At 38.7% G+C, this 23,984-nt stretch overlaps 1 protein-coding gene across 6 annotated transcripts in view; it reads left to right on the forward strand.

The window, feature by feature from the left end:
- KIFAP3 (kinesin associated protein 3) overlaps positions 1-23,984 on the forward strand; it is a 124,377-nt gene that overhangs the window by 97,879 nt on the left and 2,514 nt on the right. For 2 of the 6 annotated variants that reach the window (XM_016148628.2, XM_036234675.1), the window contains exon 20: positions 21,248-21,315. The exons of the other annotated variants lie outside the window; for them this stretch is intronic. In XM_016148628.2, the coding sequence (XP_016004114.1) occupies positions 21,248-21,293 (46 nt within the window). In that variant the 3' untranslated portion in view covers positions 21,294-21,315. The remainder of the gene's footprint in view (positions 1-21,247; positions 21,316-23,984) is intronic. 6 annotated transcript variants of the gene reach the window in all.

The raw sequence follows: 23,984 nt of genomic DNA on the forward strand, positions 1-23,984 counted from the left end.
TTTTTATATATAATTATGTGATTTTTAAGAACCTGAACATTTCATTAACATTGCATATAAAAAAAAAAAAAAGCTTATGCACTCAATTCAGGAAAATCTCTCATTTCTGATTTTTAAAAATGGTCATTTTATAAAACAATAAAAATGTTTTGAGAGATGGGTATACTCAATGATTAAGTTACACACTGTATTCGAAGGTTTCACAATTTTATTCCTTAATTCTGTTAATAACTTCTTATAAACGACTGGGAAGAGTCTCTTACCTTCATAACTTCAGTTCCTTTACAAGAGTAAAAGTATTTAAATAGCTTCTTTCATATTATAAAAGGCACATCACAGTAATGTTGGCTTAAAAGATTAGTTAATAAAACTTACCATAGACTATTTTTAAGTCAAAAGAGTGATATACTTATTTATTATAATCATTTTGATTTGAGACTTGTTTGCCCTTTAAAAAGAACTTCCCCTGAGAAAGTTAAGTCTTTCAGGCCTTAAATTATGCAACTGTATCATTTTCTTTATTTTATTTCCAGAAGAAACAATTTACAATGAATTTCTTCAGTCTCTTTGTAGGTAATAGATCAGATAAAAAGGGACTCTCAATTGGATCAGCAGAGATAGAGAGAAAATCCATAGTGTAGCCCAAACTCACAGTCGTTCTTCCTACATTTTTTACTCTGGAATCATTTACTCAGGCTTTTATTCACTTTTTTGGTTGGTCGAGATTCTCTTCTAATAGGATTTCTGTGTTCTTTGATAGTTACAAACCATACATCTTAACTCTGGCATATTTGTTAATTCTACAAAGATTTAAGTATTTTAAATTGCTGTATAATTATTCACATATTTTGGCACAAAAGTTTGCCACATAATGTCCCAGATGTGAAATTTTAAACTAATGGCTACCTTTTGGTTTCTGATATCCAGTAGATAAATTTAGAGTCTGTTAGATCAAATAACATTGACTTAAAATCATACTTTTGAAAATTTTTATTTTAACCGATTTTAAGCAAAATAGGAAGTTTTTTGAGAAATGTAACCAGAAGGTGTTGAACTCTTACTCTCTCCATCCTCACTGCAGAGATATGAATAAGCAGACTTAATGGACAACATGAAGAATTTAGGTTCGCTATGAAAAAACAATGCCTTGATTGAATTTTGAATATTAAAAAGCTGATTTTTAAATACTTCGAAAAAGGGGGAATGTTATCTATTTTAAGATTGTTTTGTTTTAAACATGGAAATTATCCAGATGACTTACAAATTCTTTCCCTGCTCTGTTCTTTATCATATGTCTTTGATAAGTAAGCACTGTCAAGTTACCTGGGAAAAGAATAGAAAAAAATTAGTGGATAAAACGTGACTTTTATCGTTATCATTGTTTCTAATGGTTTGAGAATGTGAAACAAAGTGGCAGTGTGCAGTGGCTTTTCAGTCTTTGTGATTTTTTTAACATCAGTTTCAGTGGGTTCAGGTAAAGTAGGTGACCCCAAGTTCCTGCAAGGTAAAGAATAACTTTCTAATTTGTATGATAAGAGGTTTTTAAAAATTGTTTTAAGAAAAATTCTTTGCTTTCTTCCTAAAATGGCAAAGTTTAGTAATGGACAAATCTGTTCAAATGTGGAAACTAAGCCAGATTTAGAGAATCATTTAAACAGTTCAAATTAATGTTTTTCTTAAAATCCAAGGCAGGGGCTCCTTCTTAATCTGGATGCCTACATTTTTGTAATATAGCAAGGCAGTTTAATTGGAAACATTGAAAACTGTTAAACTCATCTATCCTATTCTACGAGGGAGACTAGATGTTAGATAAAATAGATACTGGCAGTTGGACAGCGAATCTGGGGTTTTAGACATGTGTCAGTATCAGTTTGAACCTTTTGGCGCCAGAATTTCCTGACATTTAGGGGTAATGCAAAATACATTAGGGCTCCAAGCCATTAGTTACAGAGTTGCCAATCCCAGAGGGTCCGATGTAAATCTTCCCCTCCCCAAATCTGAACTGGTGTTAGAAAGTAAAGTGGGACTTGCTATTGAAGCTAATTAAAAATAATAGGCGTAAGACTAGCTTTTCTCCCCCTTTTTACCATGTATTCGTACCATATTTTTAGACCGTTTTTTTTTATTATAACTTTTACTTTTCAAGACTAACAAGAACCTCATGTTGAGTATTTTTAAACTGCTTCCAGCTTTTACAAATCAGTTTTTGTTGCAGTAAAAATGGCCCATTTTTCTTTTATAGGAATCCAATTTTCATAAACTGGAAAAAAAAAATTGCAGAGACTGCTTAGGTTTCCTTGGGGCTTTGAAAAATGTTTTTCGGAGGGCCTGGAGCCCTTCCCTGTGGTTGGCACGGTGATGTCAGTTGCTGACCGTGTCACTGGAGTCGGAGGCGAGCTAGACGCGCGCGCTGTCCGGGCCTCCAGCTCGGCACTTCCCTTTTCTGTGCACTGCGCAGCCCGCCTCTTGTTTTCCTTCTCACGCTGCTTCAGCCTTCACTTGCCTGTTCATTGTGTTTATTATATATCATAAGTTTGCACCTTTTATTCTGTTCACCCTAACTTTTTTTCAAATATTAAATCAGAATTCAAATGCTAGTCATACTCTTAAAAAATCATACTGCGTAGACCTGACAAATTATCCATTTCCTTTTAATATATAAGAAGCAATCTTTTATCCAAATGTTTAAATGTACAGTTTTTCCTAAGACAAGGACTCTACATATAAAAAATTTAGCTTATTTCTGCAGCTGTCAGGCCACCTTAATTATACTCAGCTATTAACTCACTTTTTTCACTTGAGAAAAGCTCCTCAGAATTACCTATTCCCTGTCTAAAAGGCATTGTGTCATGTTTATAGAACTATATATCATTTCTAGAACTAGATGTTATGAGATTATTTCAAAACAGTGATTCAAAGGAGAAATCCAATCATTGTCTATGTGGCAACCCTTAATTTGGCCAATCCAGAAGTTCTTTTATATTGAGTGGAAAGTAAATATGCCTATCAGACCCCTTCTTTGATAAATCCTTTATCAATTTTAATCGGTATCACAAACTCTCCCATTTGTTCTAGTAGTTTATGTGTCAGGTACCTTCATTGCCTTGGCTGCAGCATAAACGTCACATGGAAAGATCAAAAAAAGTGAAAAGAACGTCCTAGAAACATTTCCTTTGCTAGACACTGAGAACAGCCGTTTGTTCAACAGCATTGTAAGAACTAAGTGAACTGGTTTATATTTATGAAGTCTTTTAAAGACAATCACTGACTAAAACATTGCTTTATTTAGTGTTTTTGCATAGGTCCCTAACCCTTCTTAGCTGTACCTAGTTTGGGATATTTGCAAGAGTTGCTTCTCAGTTTAAATGGAATTTTGTTAAATCATGATTAAAACACACGGAGTAAAACCTCTTAATAGAAACAATAGGGTTAGGTAACAAGAAGGTATCCTGTTTCCTTTTAATAACTGCTGTACTTAAGAGTATATTATTGATCTAAACATATCCAGATCTGCAAATTTTTATTATAACTTTATTTGGTTATCCAAATGCCATTGTTTTTAACGTATATAAAACATGTATTTCAAGCTCAGTAATGTGTTAGACCTAGGTATATCCAGCAGAAATAAGTTCAGGGTTTTCCCACCTTCATCAGTATTAACCAATCAAATGTATGGTAAAATTTCTTGAATAATAAATCCGTTCCTGAGAGATAATATTCTATGACAGGCACCATTATATTTAGGGTGGTGAAGTGGCCATTTCCCTCGTAAGCGTGTGAGAGGGTGAAACCCTGAGAACGAGGGTGGCAGTCGCCGTGCGGCACAGCCCCGCTGAGGGAACCAAGCCAGTGCCGAGAGACGGTGTTTACACTGTGAGACTCTTGCCCTGCACGATCCTGACATCACAGCGCGTTTTCTTTCTGAATACTCCCAGAGCGATTTTGCAATTTTTTTTTTTCCAGAAGATCAGATGCCTTAGGAGCCTTCTAAACGTTTCAGATAATAATATGTTTAAGGCTTTTTTCTAAATCTAAGTATACAAAGAATAATAACTTGCATTTAGCTAGCATTTATATCATGAAGTATCTCATTTGATCATCAGAAAGTCTGTGCAATAGACAAGGCAAAGAATCGTATTGTGCTATCTGGTTTGGGGCCAGTCCCTTAAAACTATCTGAATCCTAATTTCTTCTACATGTCTTACAAACCAGAGCTGATAGAGGGCAGCCCGGGAGCTTGGTCAGAGCCAGCAGGCTTGCTGTGCACCATTACTGCCTGCAGATGGCAAGGCATGATATCACCCTGAGAGTGAGCTGTGTTTTAGAAAGTTTTAGAGTAAATGTTGTTATAATTTGGAGTAAGATATGTAGGTTTCATTTTACCGCCCAACTTATTGTTTACCTGTTTTGCTTTGATATATTTGACACGATTTACTGCAAAGTGGTGCTTAGGATTGCTTGTAGGCATGGTGCTGCAAACCTATTAACACATTAACCAATTAGTTCACTACCATTAAATTCTCTTAAGTAGTTTGTTCATTCAGTTCTCTGCAGGTTAATCCAGTCAGTTGTCTAACAAACGAGGATGAAATGAGTGGGATAATCTCAGTCTAGAATGGTCCATGTCTCGTGCAAGTCATTTATTTAGCTAATTAACCAATGTCAGTGTTCAATACATGATGCTATTGTTTTATGCCTATAAATGAATCCTTATACATTAGTCTTGTCTTACTTGCTTAGACTTTATTATAGAGACAACTTCTTTCTAGCCTTGAGAAGGCAAAGATATTCGGGTCCACTGCTTGGACACTAATGATTCGCATTTCCCAAGGAGAATTTGAATTAGGTTTTATTAGTAAATTGGGCCTATAACTTTTGAGGCCAGATTTTATTAGATTATCACACATCAGCATTAGCAAATTGTAAACTTTACTGAAATATAGAAATACAAGCCAGAGATCAAGGCTTAGAATTCTAGAAACTTAGGAAGATGTTTTATCCTAGAGAAATTATACTACTGACTTGGAAAAATATTTTACGTGATTTACTTTCCTTTGGAAATTCAGAAGTAGGATGAGCAAAGTTTTTGGAGGCATGCATGTTAGTTGTATGTAAGATCTGAAGGTGCTCCCAAAGAAAGCCAAATTTGAAAACCAAATTTATTGTCCCTTTATTAGGACTTTCATTTTGGAGCAGAAATTTAGCATAACTGAATCTATAAATTAAAAAAGTAATCTGAATATGACTAGATCCTATAGAAATGTTAACACATCAATTATGGTATAGCAGAAATGACATGGGAGTTAATCCGGTCACGACTGAGAAGTTAATTATAGCACCACCATTTAAGTGCAATTATCTAGTGTTAAAGTTCATACATTTTTATATGTATTAATTGCATTTTTGTTGGCTGTAGAGAAATATAAAACCTAGTTGTAAATTTAAACAGAAAGAAAATAGAAAGTCCTTAAGCAAAGATGACTGCTTTTATGTTTGACCTATGTATGAAATGCTCTTATTTTCAAAAAAATTATGCGGATTTTCTTTAAGAGGACTGGGATGCAAATTACCATTGTAAAGGCTTGCTCATTCATATTCTAATGAGAATAACAAAATTGTAAGCAATTTAGTTGATAAGTACCACCACCCCCTCATATTCAAAAAAATATTAAAAATAAATAAATAGAGAGGAAACTAGAGTATGTCATCTTTTATTTCCTCAAAGTCTGGATTCAATGATTCTGAGCTTACTCCTAAACTGGGGGATATTTTCTAATTTAAGGTTGATTTATTCTAGCCCATCTGTGTTTTGATTGATTTAACAGTGTGATTTCAGTATTTATGAACAATTGTTAAAAATTTATTATATTAGAAATGTTAAACCAAATATTTTTTCTTAAATATTTTTTGAAAAAACAGATTAAACCTAGAGCCTATAGGTTTTTAAATATAATATTAATTAATTCTCATTTTCTCCACAGTCCTTCCAGATGTACTGTTACAAATAGCTCACCCCTGAGATATGAGCCATATGGGCTCTTTAAACTGATTTGCACTTATTTTGAATAGGAATTGTAGAGATTGCAGATGAATTATTAAATGTACATTGCCAAATAAATCTAAGAGCAAAATATTAAATTGTAGTAAATGAGAAAGGAATGTGCAAATGAAGACCTGCCTGCTTTAATGAGCTTAGTGGCTTACCTTCTCAGTTTCAACCAAAAGAGAAGAGTTTCTTCTCTCTTTTTTTGTTATTGTGTTAAAAATGGAAAGAAAAAAACGTCTATAAAACTGCTTACAGAAGTATCTAAGACAAAAACAAGGAAATATAATGTTCTAAACTCAGCCGGTCCAAACCACTTGAGCTGCTATGACAGCTCATAAAACAGAGTAGTTTTTAACTGGGCTCTGTTTTACATTGCCAAAGTGAATTTTCCTTGCAGGAAGTAGCCAGAGGGTTTATTTAGTTTCCAGTCCATGGCTTTGATCTTTCTGTACTGTCACATCTCGGGTTACATAGCTCTTTTTCACTGCAGTAAATCTGCAACAGTTAATGAGAATAAAATTTCCTCCTCCTCACTGATCGCATGCTGTTAAATGCCAAACCACAGCCAACTGCGTCTTTGCAGAATTTCAACTACAATGTATGAAAACAGTGCAATCAGTTTAATCTTGTTGTCTTTGTAATTCATTTTATTGGGCTTTCTTTCTTTTTAAGTGACCTACTTTATCAAGTAAGTGGTTGCAAGGCCAAACCTGGGAGAAAGATTTAGAACGTTAACAAACTGAGAAGAGGAGGCAGGCTGTGCCTGTGTCTTTGGAGGTGGGGTGAGGGGCCGAGCGCACGCTGTGTTACTTACCACTAAGACTCAAATCGGGTCTTTAGAAATCCCAAGGCTTGCTTCCTCCTCAAATAAGAGTTTGTTATTTCTTTGGTTATGTTGTATGTTCAGTTACAACATAAATTTGTACTTGGCATGTAATAAATCAGAACATTATTTCTAACTTTTGATTGAAGAGAATATTCCTTAATATTTAATGGAATTTAAAGGATTTCAGAAAACTCGATCTCTACATTGTAAGAGCTATTCTTAAAGTAAAAATAGCATTGTTATAAACATCCATTAAACCATCTTATCAAATGGATCCTTATACGTATTGGGTGTATTATAAATCTGTTGAATAAATCAATGGACATTTAAAGTCACATTTAAGCAAACTATTTTATATATTATTAAACATACTCATCTTCATGCTGAAACAATAAAATCTTTTTTTTTTTTTTTGCTACAATGAAACCTCTTGGTTGAGGCATTAACTATTTGATTAGGTTACTATATGTTATAAAATTTATTTTTCATTTATATCTTTTATCTTTTTTTACTCCCTTATTTTGTGTTTGGCAACTGAAATCTAACTTACCTCTGTCAAGAAATTTACTCTTAGAAGACCATTTTAGATGATAGCCATTGATAAATAGATTTCATTGATATTTATATAGGTTAATATAAAATATATAAAAGAAAGAAACCAGTTTCTAGTTTCTCACCACTGAAGTCACATTTACTGTTACTTTACAGCCATTTGATCCCACAGAAGAAATCATTTCTCTTCTCATAAAAATCAAAATGTTGGATATAAAACAATAGTGTTTAATACCCATTCATTGATTTGGATAACTATCATAAAAACAATCACTAAAAATGTATTGCAACTTAGAATACTATTTCTTTCTAAATTGGGGGCAGTAAAGTCAGATCTCCTGATAAAATAGAGCGTCCACTTGGGAAAGTGCAGTGACTTATCCCACTAAGAAAAAAAGATGAGAAAGGAGAGATTCGAAAACTTTAAAAGAGAGAGGTGCGGCCCTACCCCTAGGCCTTTTTAGAAGGTGTATTAGGTATAACGTAGTGATGTTGAACTTTAAAATTGTAGCTTGTACTCTTAGAATTATTGTATTTTCAGATAAGCCTGTGTGCACTTAAACTGTAGCATCATAGTTTGCATATGGAAAAAAAGAAAACAATGGAGGCTAAAAACAGAGTTTTAGACTCTGTCAGGGGGTGGCTGTTTTGTAGTTTGCTTCTTTGTTTTTCTGCAACTTTAAATCTGCATCAGACCATTAGTTCATGATGTATCCCAAATTCTGGATTCGAAAGTCCACAGAAAATTTCTGTACAATATAAACATTAATTTTAAAGTTTTTGTTCTTATTCTTTTTAAAAAATGAGATTAAAAAACCATAAGTGAAATTGCTCAACAAAGTTTGTTTCTGGAATATGGACAGTCCAGTCCAGTTTTAAATGAAATTACTGAAAAGAATTAGAAATAATGCAGACTTTAATGTCATACTGACTTAATCTATATTCTAATTCCATTATTTGAAATGTTATTCTCTAAAATGGTTTCAAATCTGTCTACAATCTGAGATGTGTTGATTAATGATAATGATGGCATTTATAGTGATATATGTACTGAGTACCAGGCGGCAGCTTATTGCTATTTGTGACATCCCCGTCTAATTAAATCCTCACCACAGCTTGGGGGGAAGGAGCCATCATTCTTAAGAAAACTGAAGCGTATGGAGTTAAGCAGCGGCGGGGGTTACCTTCCCCCTCCCGGCCTCTGCTCTTCCCTTGGCCCACCTTCCTCCCTTCTGCAATGAAGGACGTGTCCTTTTGTCAAAGTCCAGTCGGTCAGTTTTGCTCCGAACCCCCACCCTTTACGCCCGGCCGTTTCTGCCAGCATGTGAGCAGAACTGGACTGCCCAGAGCTAACCCGTCTCTGTCCCCTCGTCACGTCCCGGCCACTGCCTGCGTCGCACCCTGGTCCAACAGACTTCTCAGGCTGCCTTCCTGTTCACGCCTCGGTTTCTCCGGGCGCGTGGGAACCGCGGCGATCTTCATGTCGCCGGAACCCACGGGCCTTCCTCATCTTGACTCTCTTTGGCGCGCTGCCCAGGCCCCGCTGTTTGGAGCTCCCTGCTGTCAGCTCCCAGGTCGCCCCGTTTTCCTGCTCCCGCCCAAGCCCCTCGCCATCCTTCCCCGTGCTCTCTGCGGGACAGCCCTCCTTTCTCCTTCAGTGGCTTCCACCCTGCTCAGTACCCGCACCACACCCCCCACCTCGAGCAGGGGCCCCAGCCCCGGCGGTGGACCAGTACCAGTTGTGGCCTGTCAGGAAGCGGGCCGCACAGGAGCTGGGCCGCGGGCGGGCAAAGCTTCATCTGTATTTGCAGCCGCTCCCCGCACTGGCCGGCATCACCGCCTCAGGTCATCAGGCATGAGATGCCCTTAGGACCGCTGGTTCCTGGTGCCAGAAAGGCTGGGGACCGCTGGCCTAGAGGGTTTCATTCACATCTGTGGCTTCAGATACTGTCTGCAAGCGTGTGTTTTTAACAGACCTCCCGACCTGAGCCTTATGCCTCTCACTACCTAACATATCCATCCATATGAACGCATCCGATGGAATGTTTAATAAAATCGTCAGACTAACGTTTGATGCCCCGCACGCAGGCGGATTCCTCCCCCGGCCTCCGTCTCAGTAACTGTCACCACCATTTGCTAGTCCAAGCCATCGACGACGTGGCTGCCTTTCCCCAGCGCCGCCGCTGCCCCGCGCAAACCGTCGCTGCGGCCTGCTGGTTTTCCTTTCTAGACACCGCCAGACTCGGCCGTTTCCACGTCCACCCTTGTCTGCCGCCGTGACTGTTCATTAATAGTCCTGCTGCTTTTCTGCACTTACCTTCCCTCGCAACCCATTTATTTTCACAGTACCCATCATGGTCTTTTTATTGTTATTATTAAATTTATCGAGGTGACATTAGTTAATCAAATTATATAGGTTTTGGGTGTATGTCCTGGTCTTTTTAAAGTATAAATCAGATCATGTGTCCCATCCACCTTCAGTGGCTTCCCACGCTCTCACGATGAGATGCCGACTCCTCGCCGTGGTCCGCGGAGCCCGGGGCGTCTGCACCCCGCCCCCCACCCCTGCTGCCAGCCTCACCTCCCACACACGTGCCAGCCGCTTGCTGGTCGCATCCACTCCGGGCCCACCCCGTCCCTCAGACACGCACCGGTTCTTCCTCACTTCAGCGCCTTTGTGTTCACGTCGAATGTTCTTCTGACTTTTGAGTGACTGGCTTATTCTTGTCTTTCAAGTCTCAGCTCAAGTATTACTTCCTCGGACTCTTCCTGACAAAACTTTCAAAGAAGCTCTTTCCCACCTATCCCCTGATCACTCTCTGTTTTAGCATCCTGACCACTTATTTCGGGTTCACTTGCTTGCCTACCTCCTTCCATAAGAATATAGTCTCCGGAAGAGCAAGCACTTTGTCTTATTCACAGCTGCATCTGCAGCGCCTGGCACACACTGGGCCCTCAACAGAAGCTTGTTCAGGAGCTGCCTTGTGAGGGCCAGTGCCAGGACGCGCACACGCCTTCCTCCACTGCCCATGCTGTGTTTTATTTTCAGTGTGAACTTTTTTTTACAATGTCTTAATTTTATACTTAATCTTTACTATTTCAGTATCATCCTTTCAAATATACAATGCAAAATATTTATTAAATACATAAGATATATATGTATATATTTAGCATTGTATGCTTGTAAAATAAAATTGTTGGTAGGAACCTACACTACATGAGAACATTTTTAATAACCTATATAAGATCAATACTGTCTTTTAAATTGCAATATTTTATACAGATGAAGGTGCCTGCCTTCATGGTTTAGATTAGGGAATTCTTAGCACACAGGTATACTACTACATATCTAATTGAGTATTCTGGGAAGTACTCATCTATGCTGAATATAAGCATTCTCTATCAAAATATTTTTAAAGTTTATTGGGAAAAGAAACTTTTAATGTCCCAGTATTAACAAGTTTTATATAAGTTTTTATTATCAAATATCCTACATTCTGTAGAAACATATTCTACATTATACTGAAAATGAATAGAGGGTTTCTTTGATCTTGTTCTTTTACTATTATTCGGTCTTAAGTAATGACCTGTGAGTAACCAATAAATCAGAAATGTAGCATATAGGCTGTTAGAGATTGCAGTTTCCAAAAGATACTTTTAACTTTTGAAGTTTCAGTGATGACAAATGAAATTAACTTTACAGACTGTAAAGTAAAGATATAATCAAGGTAAGGATGTGCGTATGTTTTCTTTTAACACTTAAAATTTCCTTGGTTCAGTAACCTTTTTAATTGACAGGCACTAGGGTGGGCTCTAGAGATAGTAAGAAACAACACATCTGCCCTTGAGAAGCTTATAGTGCAGGGTTAAAATATAATTTTTTGAGATGACTTGAAGTATCTTATTCTTTGTTTCAACTTTATTTTTTTTTTAATATTTAAGGGCAATAGTATTATTAAGCTTAGAAAGGAAATTTAGAAATTAATACTAAATACAGTGTCAGTCTTGGGACTTCCACGATCCCACTTTTATGTCATTCCCACACCTTGGCTAAGTGTGTGTGTGTGAGTGTGCACATGCTTGTGTGTATGCATGTGTGTACATGTGTTTGTGTGTGTTCACATTTCTGAATCGTCCTTAAGCTTAAGAGCACAAAAAACTAACCATCTTTGGAAAAGAATGCCACACTGTCTTAAATAATAAACACTTTTTTAAGGAGTATGCTACTTGGAGTGTTAGCATTCTTTAGCTTACTTCCATTACAAAAAATTATACCTTTAGTATTTTCTTATAGAAAAAAAAAAAATCAGGCAACCCAGCAACAATGTTATATGTGAATTATGTCTCAAAGCTGAAAAAAGATAAAATTTAAAAAAAAATTTTAAGATCCTGTGACAAATTTTCTTAGATTAAAAATGTAAATAGATTTATAGATTTAGATTTTTTGCATTTTATGCCAAGCAGTGCAATATTTGAAAAAGATTCGCGTTGTTATTGAAATGCAACCTCCTGAGTTGTATAAGCTGTTTAATACAACACGGCGCTTCAGTGGTCTGGTGATTCACTAGGATTTAGTTATTTCGTTGTAACGGGCTCTTCAGCAAGATTAGTCCAGTTGGCAGCAGATTGTGGCTTTCTAGTAGAGATAATGCCTCTCTAGAAACATCTGTGTCCTACAAAACATAATTTGAATAATTGTGAGATTTGAGGAAAGCTGATTTATCGAGTTTATTGTAATTGTTGATTTTCGATGTCTTCCATCTCATGGGTAAAGGTCTACTGAGTAGAGACCTTTCATTTCAGGTAGGTAGCTAGGTAGGCAGGAAGATTGATTGATTGATCGATCGATTGGTATTCCCAAGGGAACAAGTGACGAAAGTCTTTGAACTTGTTTTAATACCAACATCAGAGCTATTGATGAATTCTCAATACTCTTAATTGGGAGAGTTTTAGATGACAAAGTTTATTAAGGGGGTTAATTATGGACCATAATTCTGTAGATTTTACCTTTAGGAGTTTTGGGCCAGCTCGCAGCCTTTCAGTAGTAGCCCAGGTCACTGGGTAATCTCATGGCTCGTTAGTGCCCCCATCAGTGAAATGGAATGCAGACTTATTTCCAAGGGACAAGTATGGCTCTCTGTAGTAGACTCTAATTTCAAATGCTACTTGTTTCGATATTTGAGAAAAATGATTAGTAATTTTCTAAACTTTATGTATCTATTATTAAAGTTAATTTTTGATTACTATAAAATCTTTGTATGTCTATGTTGGTTTTTATGTCGGAGCTACCTATTTCTGTGGTCTCATGCCGCACTAGCGAGGCATGATCAACAAATGCTTTCTCGTGCCCTCTGATTCAGTTAAACATTAAAGTTAAAGTCTTGGATGGACTTATAAACAGGAGCATAATTAGTGATTTCCGAAGTATCTTCTCTTTTGTAGACATAAGTCAGCATTCTATCTCATGTAATATACATTTATATTTTTAAGTTTTTGTTGTTGTTTAGCTTTATCTAAAGTTGATACATCCCACTTTTTCAGAAACTCTTTCCATTTCAGGTTTTTCTAGCCAAAAACAAGGCACTCATATATTGGCCTGTCAGAATTTAAAAGGCAAAGCCATCTTAAACAGGAATCCAGATTTGTGTGGACAGTATTGAGTGGCTAATTTAGAGCCCCTCGAATGTGAAAGGAAGGGAGGGGGCTTCTGTGAGCATAGTTAGGCAAGTCCATTTTTTTAATTGCAATTGTAACTTAAAAATCGCATCTTTTGAAGTCGATACAAGAAATCCCATAAAGCTCTATATACATGGGTGTTCAGACTCCATGCTGAGATGTCTTTTGAGGTGGTAAGTAAACAGGAATTCTTAAAAGCCTCAGAAACATTTTTTTAAAAGGCTTCTGCGTTTTAAGGAGTTTATAAATATTGGACTATTATAATTTAACTCTTTCTTTGTCTACACTAACGGCAAAAAGAAAGGATTGTAATTTCTGACAGTTGCAACTTGCCTTTCCCCAGAGTCTCGGGAGGGAGGTGCAGTTTGCCACCAGCAGGCGGGCCCCGTGGTCATTTACGATAAATCAGTTTGTGACCTTTCCTCATCCCGCGTGGGGACTCAGGGCAGCGTCTGAGGGCCGCGGGAACACCACGCGTAACTCCAGTCGCCCGCCGCGCCTGCCGATTCCCAGCTCCAGAGTTGGGCCTTGGACAGCTCACTTTGGACTGCGCTGGACAAGCAGTTGGAAAACCATGTACAGTGGACCCTTGACCAAGGGTCAAGGTACCTATGTGCTAGTTTGAAAAACTGCCTAAAACCCAGCTCTGCCTGTAACCTCAACAGCGGGTGGTGTGTTCCCATCTCCCTAGAGAGGGCTCCTTGGAGTCGCCCAGCTGTGCTTATAATTCAGGAACATCACACAATGAAACCCCGCCCTCCCTCCCCCCCCCACCCCGCCCCAGCACATCCGTGGCCTGTGCCCTTTTAAGGAGAAGCCCGCGCCATGCAGCAAACCTGAGTACAGCAATGCGCAGTGTGCAAAGTAACTGGAAACCTTACCTGGATTTACTCCTTTCAGAATAGACTCACTGAATATACAATAAGGCCAAGCAGCACGTAGAGAGACTTCGCCAGTGGTTTTCGTCGCTGCACATGTTGTGTCGTCTCCATCAGCCGTGGCAGCGTGGAGGGTTCGACCGCGTGGTCCCCCGGGGCTAGGGGAAGGCGGGACCGGCCCTGGCGTCGTTTCCGGCAGCAGCAGCCAGTCGCGCGGTGGGCACGGCGCCTGTGAATTGCACGGGAGCCCTGTCCGTGCAGGTAGCACCTGGAAGACGCCCGCCAGGTGTGACCCAGGCTCCCTTCACTGTCGGCGCAGGGGACAGGGGCCAGAGCTTGGGAAGTGTTCTTAGGGAAGGCGCTCTCATTTCCACACGTCCTGACGAGGAGTGTGCGAGTCTCTGCGCGTTCCTGCAGGGGACTTAGAGATGATGACGTGGGGGCAGAGACCGGTGGGAAGGGGTAGCCGTTATTCTTATTTTACAAAAAGAAATCGTGACAAAGTCACAGATAGAAATGGAAACAATTTACATCAGTGGAGACATCGCATGCAAATATCCTGGTTTTGAGGTCATTGCACCCCTCTTTAAAAAATTCAGGAGTTGTTGATAAGTTCATACTTGTTAGTTTTGCTGAATTTAGTAAACATAATTGTCCTTAAATCAAAGGAGAAAAATGCCTACATGTGTCAGTGATAAAAAAAAAAAAAGTCATGTTTCCGTATGTTGCTTTGAAAATAATAACTTTAAAATATGGTAATAGGGCATGTGCTTCTGCGTTGCAGTCTACACTGAATTCGGTGTGCGCCCACAGTGTGCCCATTCTGTGAAGGCGACACAGAAATAACTCGTTTCATCGCAGACGACTGCAGTCTGCTTGGCCAGGATGACCTAACCCTGTTCACACCTTTGCAGCCTGAAGTCAGCCTTAGGCCTAAGTAGATGATTTTTTTTTTTTTTTCAAATAGATCCTTAATATAACAAATATATTCTCAAAGACCAAGAAAGCTTATAAAATTTAGAGAGTGGAGATCTGCTTTAGAACCTACTCTTCTAATGCTAAATGCAATGTTGGTATATTAGACAGTGTACCGAGATCCTAAATGCTTTAGAGGACACCAGATAACTTTGAAATATTTATCTGACCTGTACTGATTACCGAAATTACTGATTTAGTGGCTGAAAGTATTTATATAACACTGTCCAACGTAGAGGTTTTAAAATATAATGCAAGGAAATGCCTTTTTGTTGTATATTTGATAATATTGTAAACTTAGAATCAAATTTTCAAATTTCTGTGCCTAGCTATTAAAATCATACACTTTTAATTTGTTTAAATATAGTTTCTATTATCTATACTCATACCCTTATTTTTTAGAAAAATATTATTTAGCTTGATTTAGCTAAAAAAAAAAAAATAGACTTTACTTATCAACCACCACTTGATTTTTATCAGCCAAAGGGAATTTGTAGGTTATTTAGCCTAAAAAGGATTGAGACAAGTAAATAAGTAAGTAGACATGACATGAATTGGAAACTTTTCATGAAGCTTCATATATTTGATAAGACTTTCGAAATTTTTTATAGCAAACATTTATCCACTTCATATGTATGGTAGTAAAAGTGAAAAGTTTCAAAACTATATCACAATTTTCCCAAACTATCGTTTAAGGACTTGGAGACAAGGTTTTAACAGAAGCGTGACACTAATGCTTCATTTATGGGAGACCGATTTGCCAGTAGGATGGCGTGCACGCTAGCTAACCATATGACCTTGTTGGTTATGTCCGTGTGTCAGACTTCTGTTTCACAAAGAAAGATGGGGAGTTAGTTGAGTTAGTCCATTTGTATAGTACTCACGGTGATTTTATTTTAGAGTGTATTCCATCTCTTAAACTTGTTCATTTTGATAGTGCATTATCATTTTAACATTCTAGTTGGTGCTTAACTTACAGTAACTGGAGGCCGTTGTTCATATTTTAACTGGACTAAAAAGCTTTTAGCACTATCATTAACTTTTGAATTATGCTTCGAGTCTTAGACTTTACAGCATGTTTAGCTTCGTTTCGTTTCTTATTAGTATTTTTCAGTGCTTAATGGTCTCCTGCTCCCACCTCCAGCAAGGACTGCCCTCTCTGCTCAGCGTCAGAAACGTTTTCCTGCTCGGCATGTGCTTTCTAGTTCCCTGAGCAGCATAAGCAAATTGGAAAGTTCAGCTGTCATTCTTGGAAGGTCATAGATCACACTAGCAGCCTGAGTAATCCAAGAGGTTTTAAGTATCATAGCATTTAGTTTAAAGTGAAATTTGCTCTGACAGGGCTGGCAGACCAATAGGAAAAAGAAATATTTGTGCTTGGAGAAGTGCACATGTAGAGACCAAGAGTATAACTGATGGCTGGAAGTGATTTCAGTCTAAAAAAACAAATCATTAAGAGAGTGCATAGGGGTAAAATACACAGTTCATATTTTAAAGAGTCTCAAAATGAACCAGCAACTAGGGTTAGCATTACATAGTAATTAGCTGTGGTGTTCAGGCTTTAACTCACTCAGTGCCAGACAGTACTGTTAAACTGTCACTGTGAAAACATTGCTACTTACAGTATGTTCTCTACTCTAAGCCTATAGCAGTAATTTTTGTACCTTAAAAGGTATTATGACAGATTATATAAATGTTGAACCAGTAACAGACAAACAATTATTCAAAGGAGGTGCTAATGACTCAGTATATTGACCTAGGGGTTGCTTAGGCAGCTCAGCAAGTTCCCCTCACATTGGTGGTGTGAAATGAGCCATTGCTTGATAGTGCAGGACTGCCGATTTCAAGAAGTCCTTGGGCTTAACTGAAGAAATGTAAGTTAAAGATGGCCGGATGGCACACTTTCGTTAATGGATTGCTGTACAACGTTTGAGACCATTATAGATTTGAGTAATAGTCTCATCAGCTTGATAACCACATCTGACAGCCTCCACTAGGCACCTATTAGAGTATTTTTTCTGGTAATTGCTGCAAATAAGAAAAAAGAAAATATATTCTAATAGCCGTAGTTTTTTATTTCAAGTCATTGTTCTCTTCAAGTCATTGTTCTCTCCAAGTCATTGAGTCATAGGAATAGGATTATATTTTTTTCCTTGAATATGCAGAGAAAGAAGATAATAAGAGTAAAATGGAAGGGACTTCCAGCAAGATGGTAGACTGAGCTCACTTGGAAGGCCCTTACCATATAACTCTGTAGAAAAGGTAGTCAAAAATATTTGTAATTTATGGCCAAATTCACAAAAATTCACAAAGCTAGTAAACTTCCGCAGTGACACATACGCACGCACGAAAAAGAATCACTTGCAAGAACACTGAACTAGCTGTAAGTTATGTAGTATAGGGAGATGGGACTGAACTCCCTATATCAAGTATGGAACTTCATATGGCTGCCTTTTTCTCATCAGTTGAAAAGGGGACCAGGTAATTTTAATTTACTGGCCCAGAGAAGTGGCCAAAACTTGTGGCCCAAGAAACAAATCACAGTCTCACTGCACACGTACAAGTGGATTCAGAATTCCCACTGTAAATCTCGTGTGGGAACTCCCAAGTCCAGCAAAATACCATAAACAAATACAGAACCTCTCCATAGAAATCTTTCCAAGCACAAGGGCCAACAGACAGGCAAAACAATAAAATAAAGTAAAAAATTAAACCTGAATTTGAACACAAAAATTTACAGAGCTCGTGAAGAAAGGGCTATCATGAAGAATGATCAGATGCAATAGTACGAGTTAGGATGGCCAAGAACTAGAGTTAATAGAAAAATCTCAATGAGGCTATGAAATATAAAAAAATAAAAAAGAATAGAAAACTTAATGCAACGATAATATAATATGAAAAAGTATCAACTATAACATGTCCACATAAAAATGTAATTAAGTAGACTCTGGAGATAGGTCACACAGCAGATTGAGATGTGCAATGAGTGGCATTGCGCGGGCGTCAGCGACGTGGGTCGCCTTTGCCACTTGGATCCGCGACTGTCTCACACGCGCTTCCCCGTCATCAGCACACGTCGGTTCCATCTGAGCATCTCAGCGCAGTGACGAAATTGAAAGGATCTGTCCCCGTGGTGGTGGTTTTCCCCTTCGAACTGACAGATGTCTTTTTAGAAAAGGATTTTAAAAATAAATTCCACATGAGTGCTTTAAATACAGCCTCTTACTACTCATATCATTTGTCCTTGATTTCGAGGAAAATATTAGTTTGATTTCACTAAAAATGTGATTTTTCCAGTGTTCTTTAGCCATTTCATTTCAAAATAAAAGAAAAAGTAATGATTACGCATATAAAAGTAAAGGAAAACTAAATGGAAAATGACAGCTGGACTTGATTTTATTGGCGAAACTCATTGAAAGGCTGCTTCGCTGCTCATTTTCTCACTAATACAAAGGCTTATGTCCAAAGCCATGGGTGACACCTTTGAGCAAACATATGTTTATTACATATAAATGTGTACGAATGAGATGTTATCGACAGGTTCAGTGAAGCTGTGGTGCTTGTAACATGCATGTATATTATGTCTTTCAGTTTATAATACAGTATCTTCTAGCATTTTCGTAGGCCCCACGGTCACAAGCTTTTTGCATATGAATGAGATATTCCTATTTAGCTCTAAGTAAATTATTTCACATTTATAAAATGAAGACATCGATTATATGAGAAAGCAGTGGAAAACCACATTCTATCGATGTTAAATATGCAGAGAAGTTTAAATTTGAGAAGGCTTGCTCTAAAACTGGGGTACATGATACTCAGTGATAAGACAAGCTCTCCATCTAGTGGCTGGTCTATAAATCACAGACATTTAGATCTCGATTTATATAATACATCACTATACAAATATGTATAACTTTATAGACATTATCTCATTCGAGCGACACTTTTCTTGTGACTACGTATAAGAATATCAAGAAAAAATGGTCTCTTATGCCAGAATAGTCCAGCCCTTCATGTCAAAGACAGAAGCAAATGACTTATGCAGTGTGATTTTATCTGCATGGAAAACTACATACAGCCTCTTAGTTATTTGATGAAGCATAGTCCCTATTAAAGGGCCAAACGTCGTTCCATTCCTAGTTGTAACTATAACTTCTAAAATTTTTAACCAACTTTGATTTTTTTCTCTTTATTCTCAGTTCCCAAATAGTTAATGTATAACTAAAAAAAAAAAAAAAAATCCATTTTAAAAGAAAACGATAGGATTTTTTTTTTTTTTTTTCATGAAATGTAGCTTATTCGATCATTGCTTTTTCTGCCAGGGCCTCTGCAGGCTCTCATTACTTCACAGATGGATAGTCATAATATGGTCTTAAGTGTTCCCCATGCTTTTGCCTCTCAGCGCCCTTTATTATCACAATTATCCTTCTAACGCACAGAAGTAAGTCGTTCCCCTTCTTAAAAACCATTGACAACTCTCCGAAAGTATATAGTTCTTAGCCTGGAATATACAGAACTTTAAAAATCTAGCCCTAACCTCCCTTTCAGGTTTATCTCCTGCCCCTTGCTTACATCGTAAACCCAAGACTGTAACCGTAAGAAATCATTTGCTCTTCTTCAGCCCTTTCTCTCTCTTGCTCAGGTTCCCATGCTATTGGGAATTCTCTCTCTCCACCTGTGAAGTCCTACCTGTCCTTTGAGAGTCTTCCACCCATGTAGTCAATCACTTGTTGAATGCCCACTCCTCATCAGATACAGTGCTAGGTGCTTGTGATATAACGATGAATAACACGGCCCCTCCCCTCATGGTGCTTGCATTATGATAGGAAATAAAGACAAATAAAAATATAATGTTAGGTAGTGACAGATGTATTAAAATCAAAGTATTTTTTAGAAAGACTCTCTAGCCCCCAGGATTCTTCCATAACAATTTGTGCATAACCTCTAATACACTTTCACGTTGTATTGGATCAGTGGCCGTCTATCCTATGGACTAGGATAATACAACCTCATATGATGATTCGAATTTCGTTCCATATTAGTTGCCTCCAATCTATGGTCAGGGGCCATGTCTTATTTATTATTGCCTTCCTAGAAGCACATCTTTTTCTTTTTTTTTTTTTTAAAGGACTCTCAACACTATATACTAAACACATTATAGGAACTCATGTACTGTTTGGATGGACAGACAGACAAAGGATCACTATTACATAGACCTAAATTTTCCATGACAAATCATGCGTGAGCCGAAATCACTCTTGTATCAATTTGTAATCCACCTAGAAAGGAAGATACACATACTGATTCTGATTCTGTGATTAATATATTGGAGTAATTCAGAAAAAGTGAGTTATTCTGGAGAAGTATTATCATTTCATACAGTTCTATGGTATCCTGGGACGCTTCCTGCGGAGAGAGCGCATGCTGGCTTTCACTTGATAGCCTCAGAGCCCTTCCCGCCTTGGGCGCTGCCCGACGGGCCTCGGAGCCACATAGTTAGTAAGAGTCAGGGTTGTAAAGGCCTTTGTCTCACGTAGAATAGAATCCCTGAGGAAAGACCCAAAGTAAAAAGAAGAAACCCTTGGTGGTTATACGGGAAAAGTCCGCGTGTCTGTGTGTGTATGCACACGCAGTCATACACATATGTACGTTCAGTATAAGCCACTTGGTGGTAGTGATGTCTTAAAACACTGAGGATCAACGCAGGCGTAGCCCACACTGGTAGAGTCAGAAATAGAATCTCATATTCTGTGCTGGTTTCAGACCACGTCCTAAGTAGCACTTAATTGTCACCTTCTTCATTTTAAGAAAAATACTGAGAAAGTCGAAGTTATTTTAGAGAGCAAATGAGCCGGTAAAGATTTTAGAGACCATGCCACGAGGACCGATTTAATGAAGGTTGTAAAACAGTCATATTGGACTAATAGGAGCGGGTCCCAGATCAGTGTGACAGAGAACTTTCTAACAGTTTGATGTGCCGTGCCGGCATGACTGCCTCCACCCCGCAGTGAGCACCCCCTTTCCGGAGGGGTTCTGACAAGAGCGGGTGAGACCTGTCAAGGCTGCTGTGGATGGATGTGTAGACTAGGTTATTTCTGAAAATGTTTCTGAGTCAAAGATTCTGTGAGCCGATGAAGAGAGAACTTGGCTTGAATTTATTTTGTAGCATACAGTAATATATTCATTATTTACTCCGCATTCATTTTGCTGACTTGGGAAATTCACAGAAGAAAAAGACTTGTGTTGCTTTTATCTAATTTTATTAAATAATGATAATACTTTTCACCTATGCAGCACTTTTCATCCGAGGATTTCAAAGTGCTTTACAAATATGCACTGATTAAGCCTCACAAACAGCAGAGGTAGGTGCATTTCTTCTCTCCCCGCAGGAATGTGAGCTCTGGCACAGAAGTTTAGTGAGGGCCTCAGACGCCTGGGACTCCTTGCCGGCTTCCGTCCCCCTCGTAGTGTGCTGCATGTGACGCGTCACTTGGGCCTGGGTTTCCTTCCCTCCCCCTCCGATCACCCCAAGCTTAGAAGTCTAACAGACGCTGTTAAAAATTTGTTTGAAGCATTGCAAAAATTAGAGAAAATTCAGTCTTCTGCTTGCTGAATGCTAATTAGATTTCTAAATTTTTTTTAAAAAATGGGTATGGTTTTATATTTGTTGTCAAATTTTAAATATAATTTATTTATGAAGAACTTGTCATTTTTCTTTCTAGGTGTACCCCAAAATGATCTTCTTGGGGCATAAAACTTAATAGTAGATGGAGTTTGGGGGCCTCATCTTTCCTAGTTGTCTTTTCACAGCAAACGCTGTCTGTACCCATTTCATTGAACTAGAATCAATGTATTTTCAAGGAAAGGTCTTGCATTTTGATATTTTTCTAATTTAAAAGTCCAAAATATGACATCCAGACATTGAGCGTAAAGGTTAGATAACACTACATAACTAGCCCTGTGAAGAGAAAGCAGTCTAGTGGGCGCTAATTCTCACCAGAGGGACACAGGCTTCCCGTGCAGCTCAGGAGGACCAGGGAGAGAACGTGGCACGGAGACAGTGTGGTGCTGGGCTGAGTCCCCACGTAGATTCCCGAACCCGCAGACGCGAATCTGCGGCAGAAAGGTCACACCGCGCGCCGCGGCTCCGTCTCGCTTCTTCCCAGGGTCCTCTGTGAGCGCGCCAAGTACCTGTGGCCCTGTTCACCCTAAGTCTTGGTGGCTCAGGAAGGGGCACGTTTTGCTGCCACACTTCCCTTTCATATTCACAGTTTCCAGCCCTTTCTTGAAGAATTTACCTACAGAATTTATCATCTTCTGTTTAAAGGGAAACACGATTAGGCTCTCCTGGTTTTGAACCAGATTCAGCATTAACAAGGCCACATCCTTGTCCCCAGGGAGAAAGTAGAGTAAATGTCCACATGTCCCCAGAGAATATCTGTCTATAGGTTTTAGCATCCTGAAAAGTCCAATTTCCTCACTATATTAGAACCAAATGAAAATTAAAGAATCAAACTATTCGGTTTCAGATTGAATTTTCTTGAAAACATACTAATCATAGGGATATAGTTGATCTTTCATAACACAAAAGGACCAAGGACTTACGTCAGAGTACCATCTAAACTGGTCATAATGTCTTCAGACAGCAAATGCACCTGGAATACGATGAATAATTCTGGAAAAACTCATTTTAAGAGTTGGTTTCAAATTTTCTTCCTCCTGTGAAAGTTCAAGACATTTTCCCCTGGACATTGTACCACACAGAGATGTCTCTGCATAAATAGAACTCAGTCACGGTAAACTTGCAGGCTCAGAAACTGACACTCATCAATGTTCTAGGTTAGGTCTGACTTTCACCGACTTGGGCAGCAAATTCTCACCAACAGTATGACTGATGTTAAAAAAATAAATCCATCCATCAATGTACAGTGGAAAGTATAACTGTCACACAGATCAGATGATGCCTTCAGTTTATTCTTTACCCTGTTGGCAAGCCACACGAGAAAATGATCAGAAGTTTGCCTATTTGTCATAGAAATTAAAATGGACAGCTTTGCAGTTTGAATGATGACCGCAGACCCTCAGAACCGTGAAGGCCCCCTCCAGGGAGCACAGGGCTGCGGGAACACCGGGCCCTCCGATGGCCGTGTGGGACCCCAGGGCTTGCTTGGGCATGGCCTCGAGGAGCTGCTTGTTCTGTGCCGGCGGGCCACAGACTCCTTCCCGAAGGTCACCCTCTCAGAGGCAGAATACGGTCCTGTTGCTGCCATTTCCCCTGGAAGGTGCCTCTGCATGTTTCTGCACTCATCTGCTGTGTGCTGCTGGCTTCCAAATTCTCAAAAGCAATCTCACTACAACCCCTAGCGGGAGAAGCAAAGACAAAATTAGCTGGAGTTTAACCTAAGTCTGCTGCTATTCGGCCTCGGAAGAGACGCTGAAAAATGCACAGAGCGGCCGAAGGCAGGTCACAAGCGGACAGATGAAAACGGAAGGAGCTGAAATCCGCAGGCCGCGCAGTCAGTCTCTGCGGCTGAGAGTTACTTAGGTTCGCGTGTATTTGTTCGCCTTAGTGCTTCAAGGAAAAAATGTTCCACGGCCTGCTGTTCTTCTAATTTTAAACTGCTGCAAGCGTACCTTAGCTCATGATTTCTGAAACATCTAATTCCCTTGATCATAAAATGTAATCTTCCCATGGGATGAAGGTAGGCAAGATGTGCTTATATCTTGCCATTTCAAGATAAAATTCAAACTTAAAAATTTCAACTAACTTTTAGAAGTTATAGACACAGTTTTTGATACAGAAGGAAAGGAACCCAAAAGGTTCAACTTGGATCATTCACTCCACATGCTAACCTAAGTCTTGTATTTCATGAATTCCATTCCCCTGAGAGGTAGAGCCACATGACTCATGTGCCCTATGTGGATTCGGACTCTTTACATTTAGTATTAAGCCCTGTCCTAGTACACACACACACACACACACACACACAGTCTAAAACCTTAATATTTTAATAGTTGATGCTAAAATGTT

Source organism: Rousettus aegyptiacus, unplaced genomic scaffold (genome assembly GCF_014176215.1).
Source record: "Rousettus aegyptiacus isolate mRouAeg1 unplaced genomic scaffold, mRouAeg1.p scaffold_m13_p_17, whole genome shotgun sequence".
NCBI classification, from domain to species: domain Eukaryota; kingdom Metazoa; phylum Chordata; class Mammalia; order Chiroptera; family Pteropodidae; genus Rousettus; species Rousettus aegyptiacus.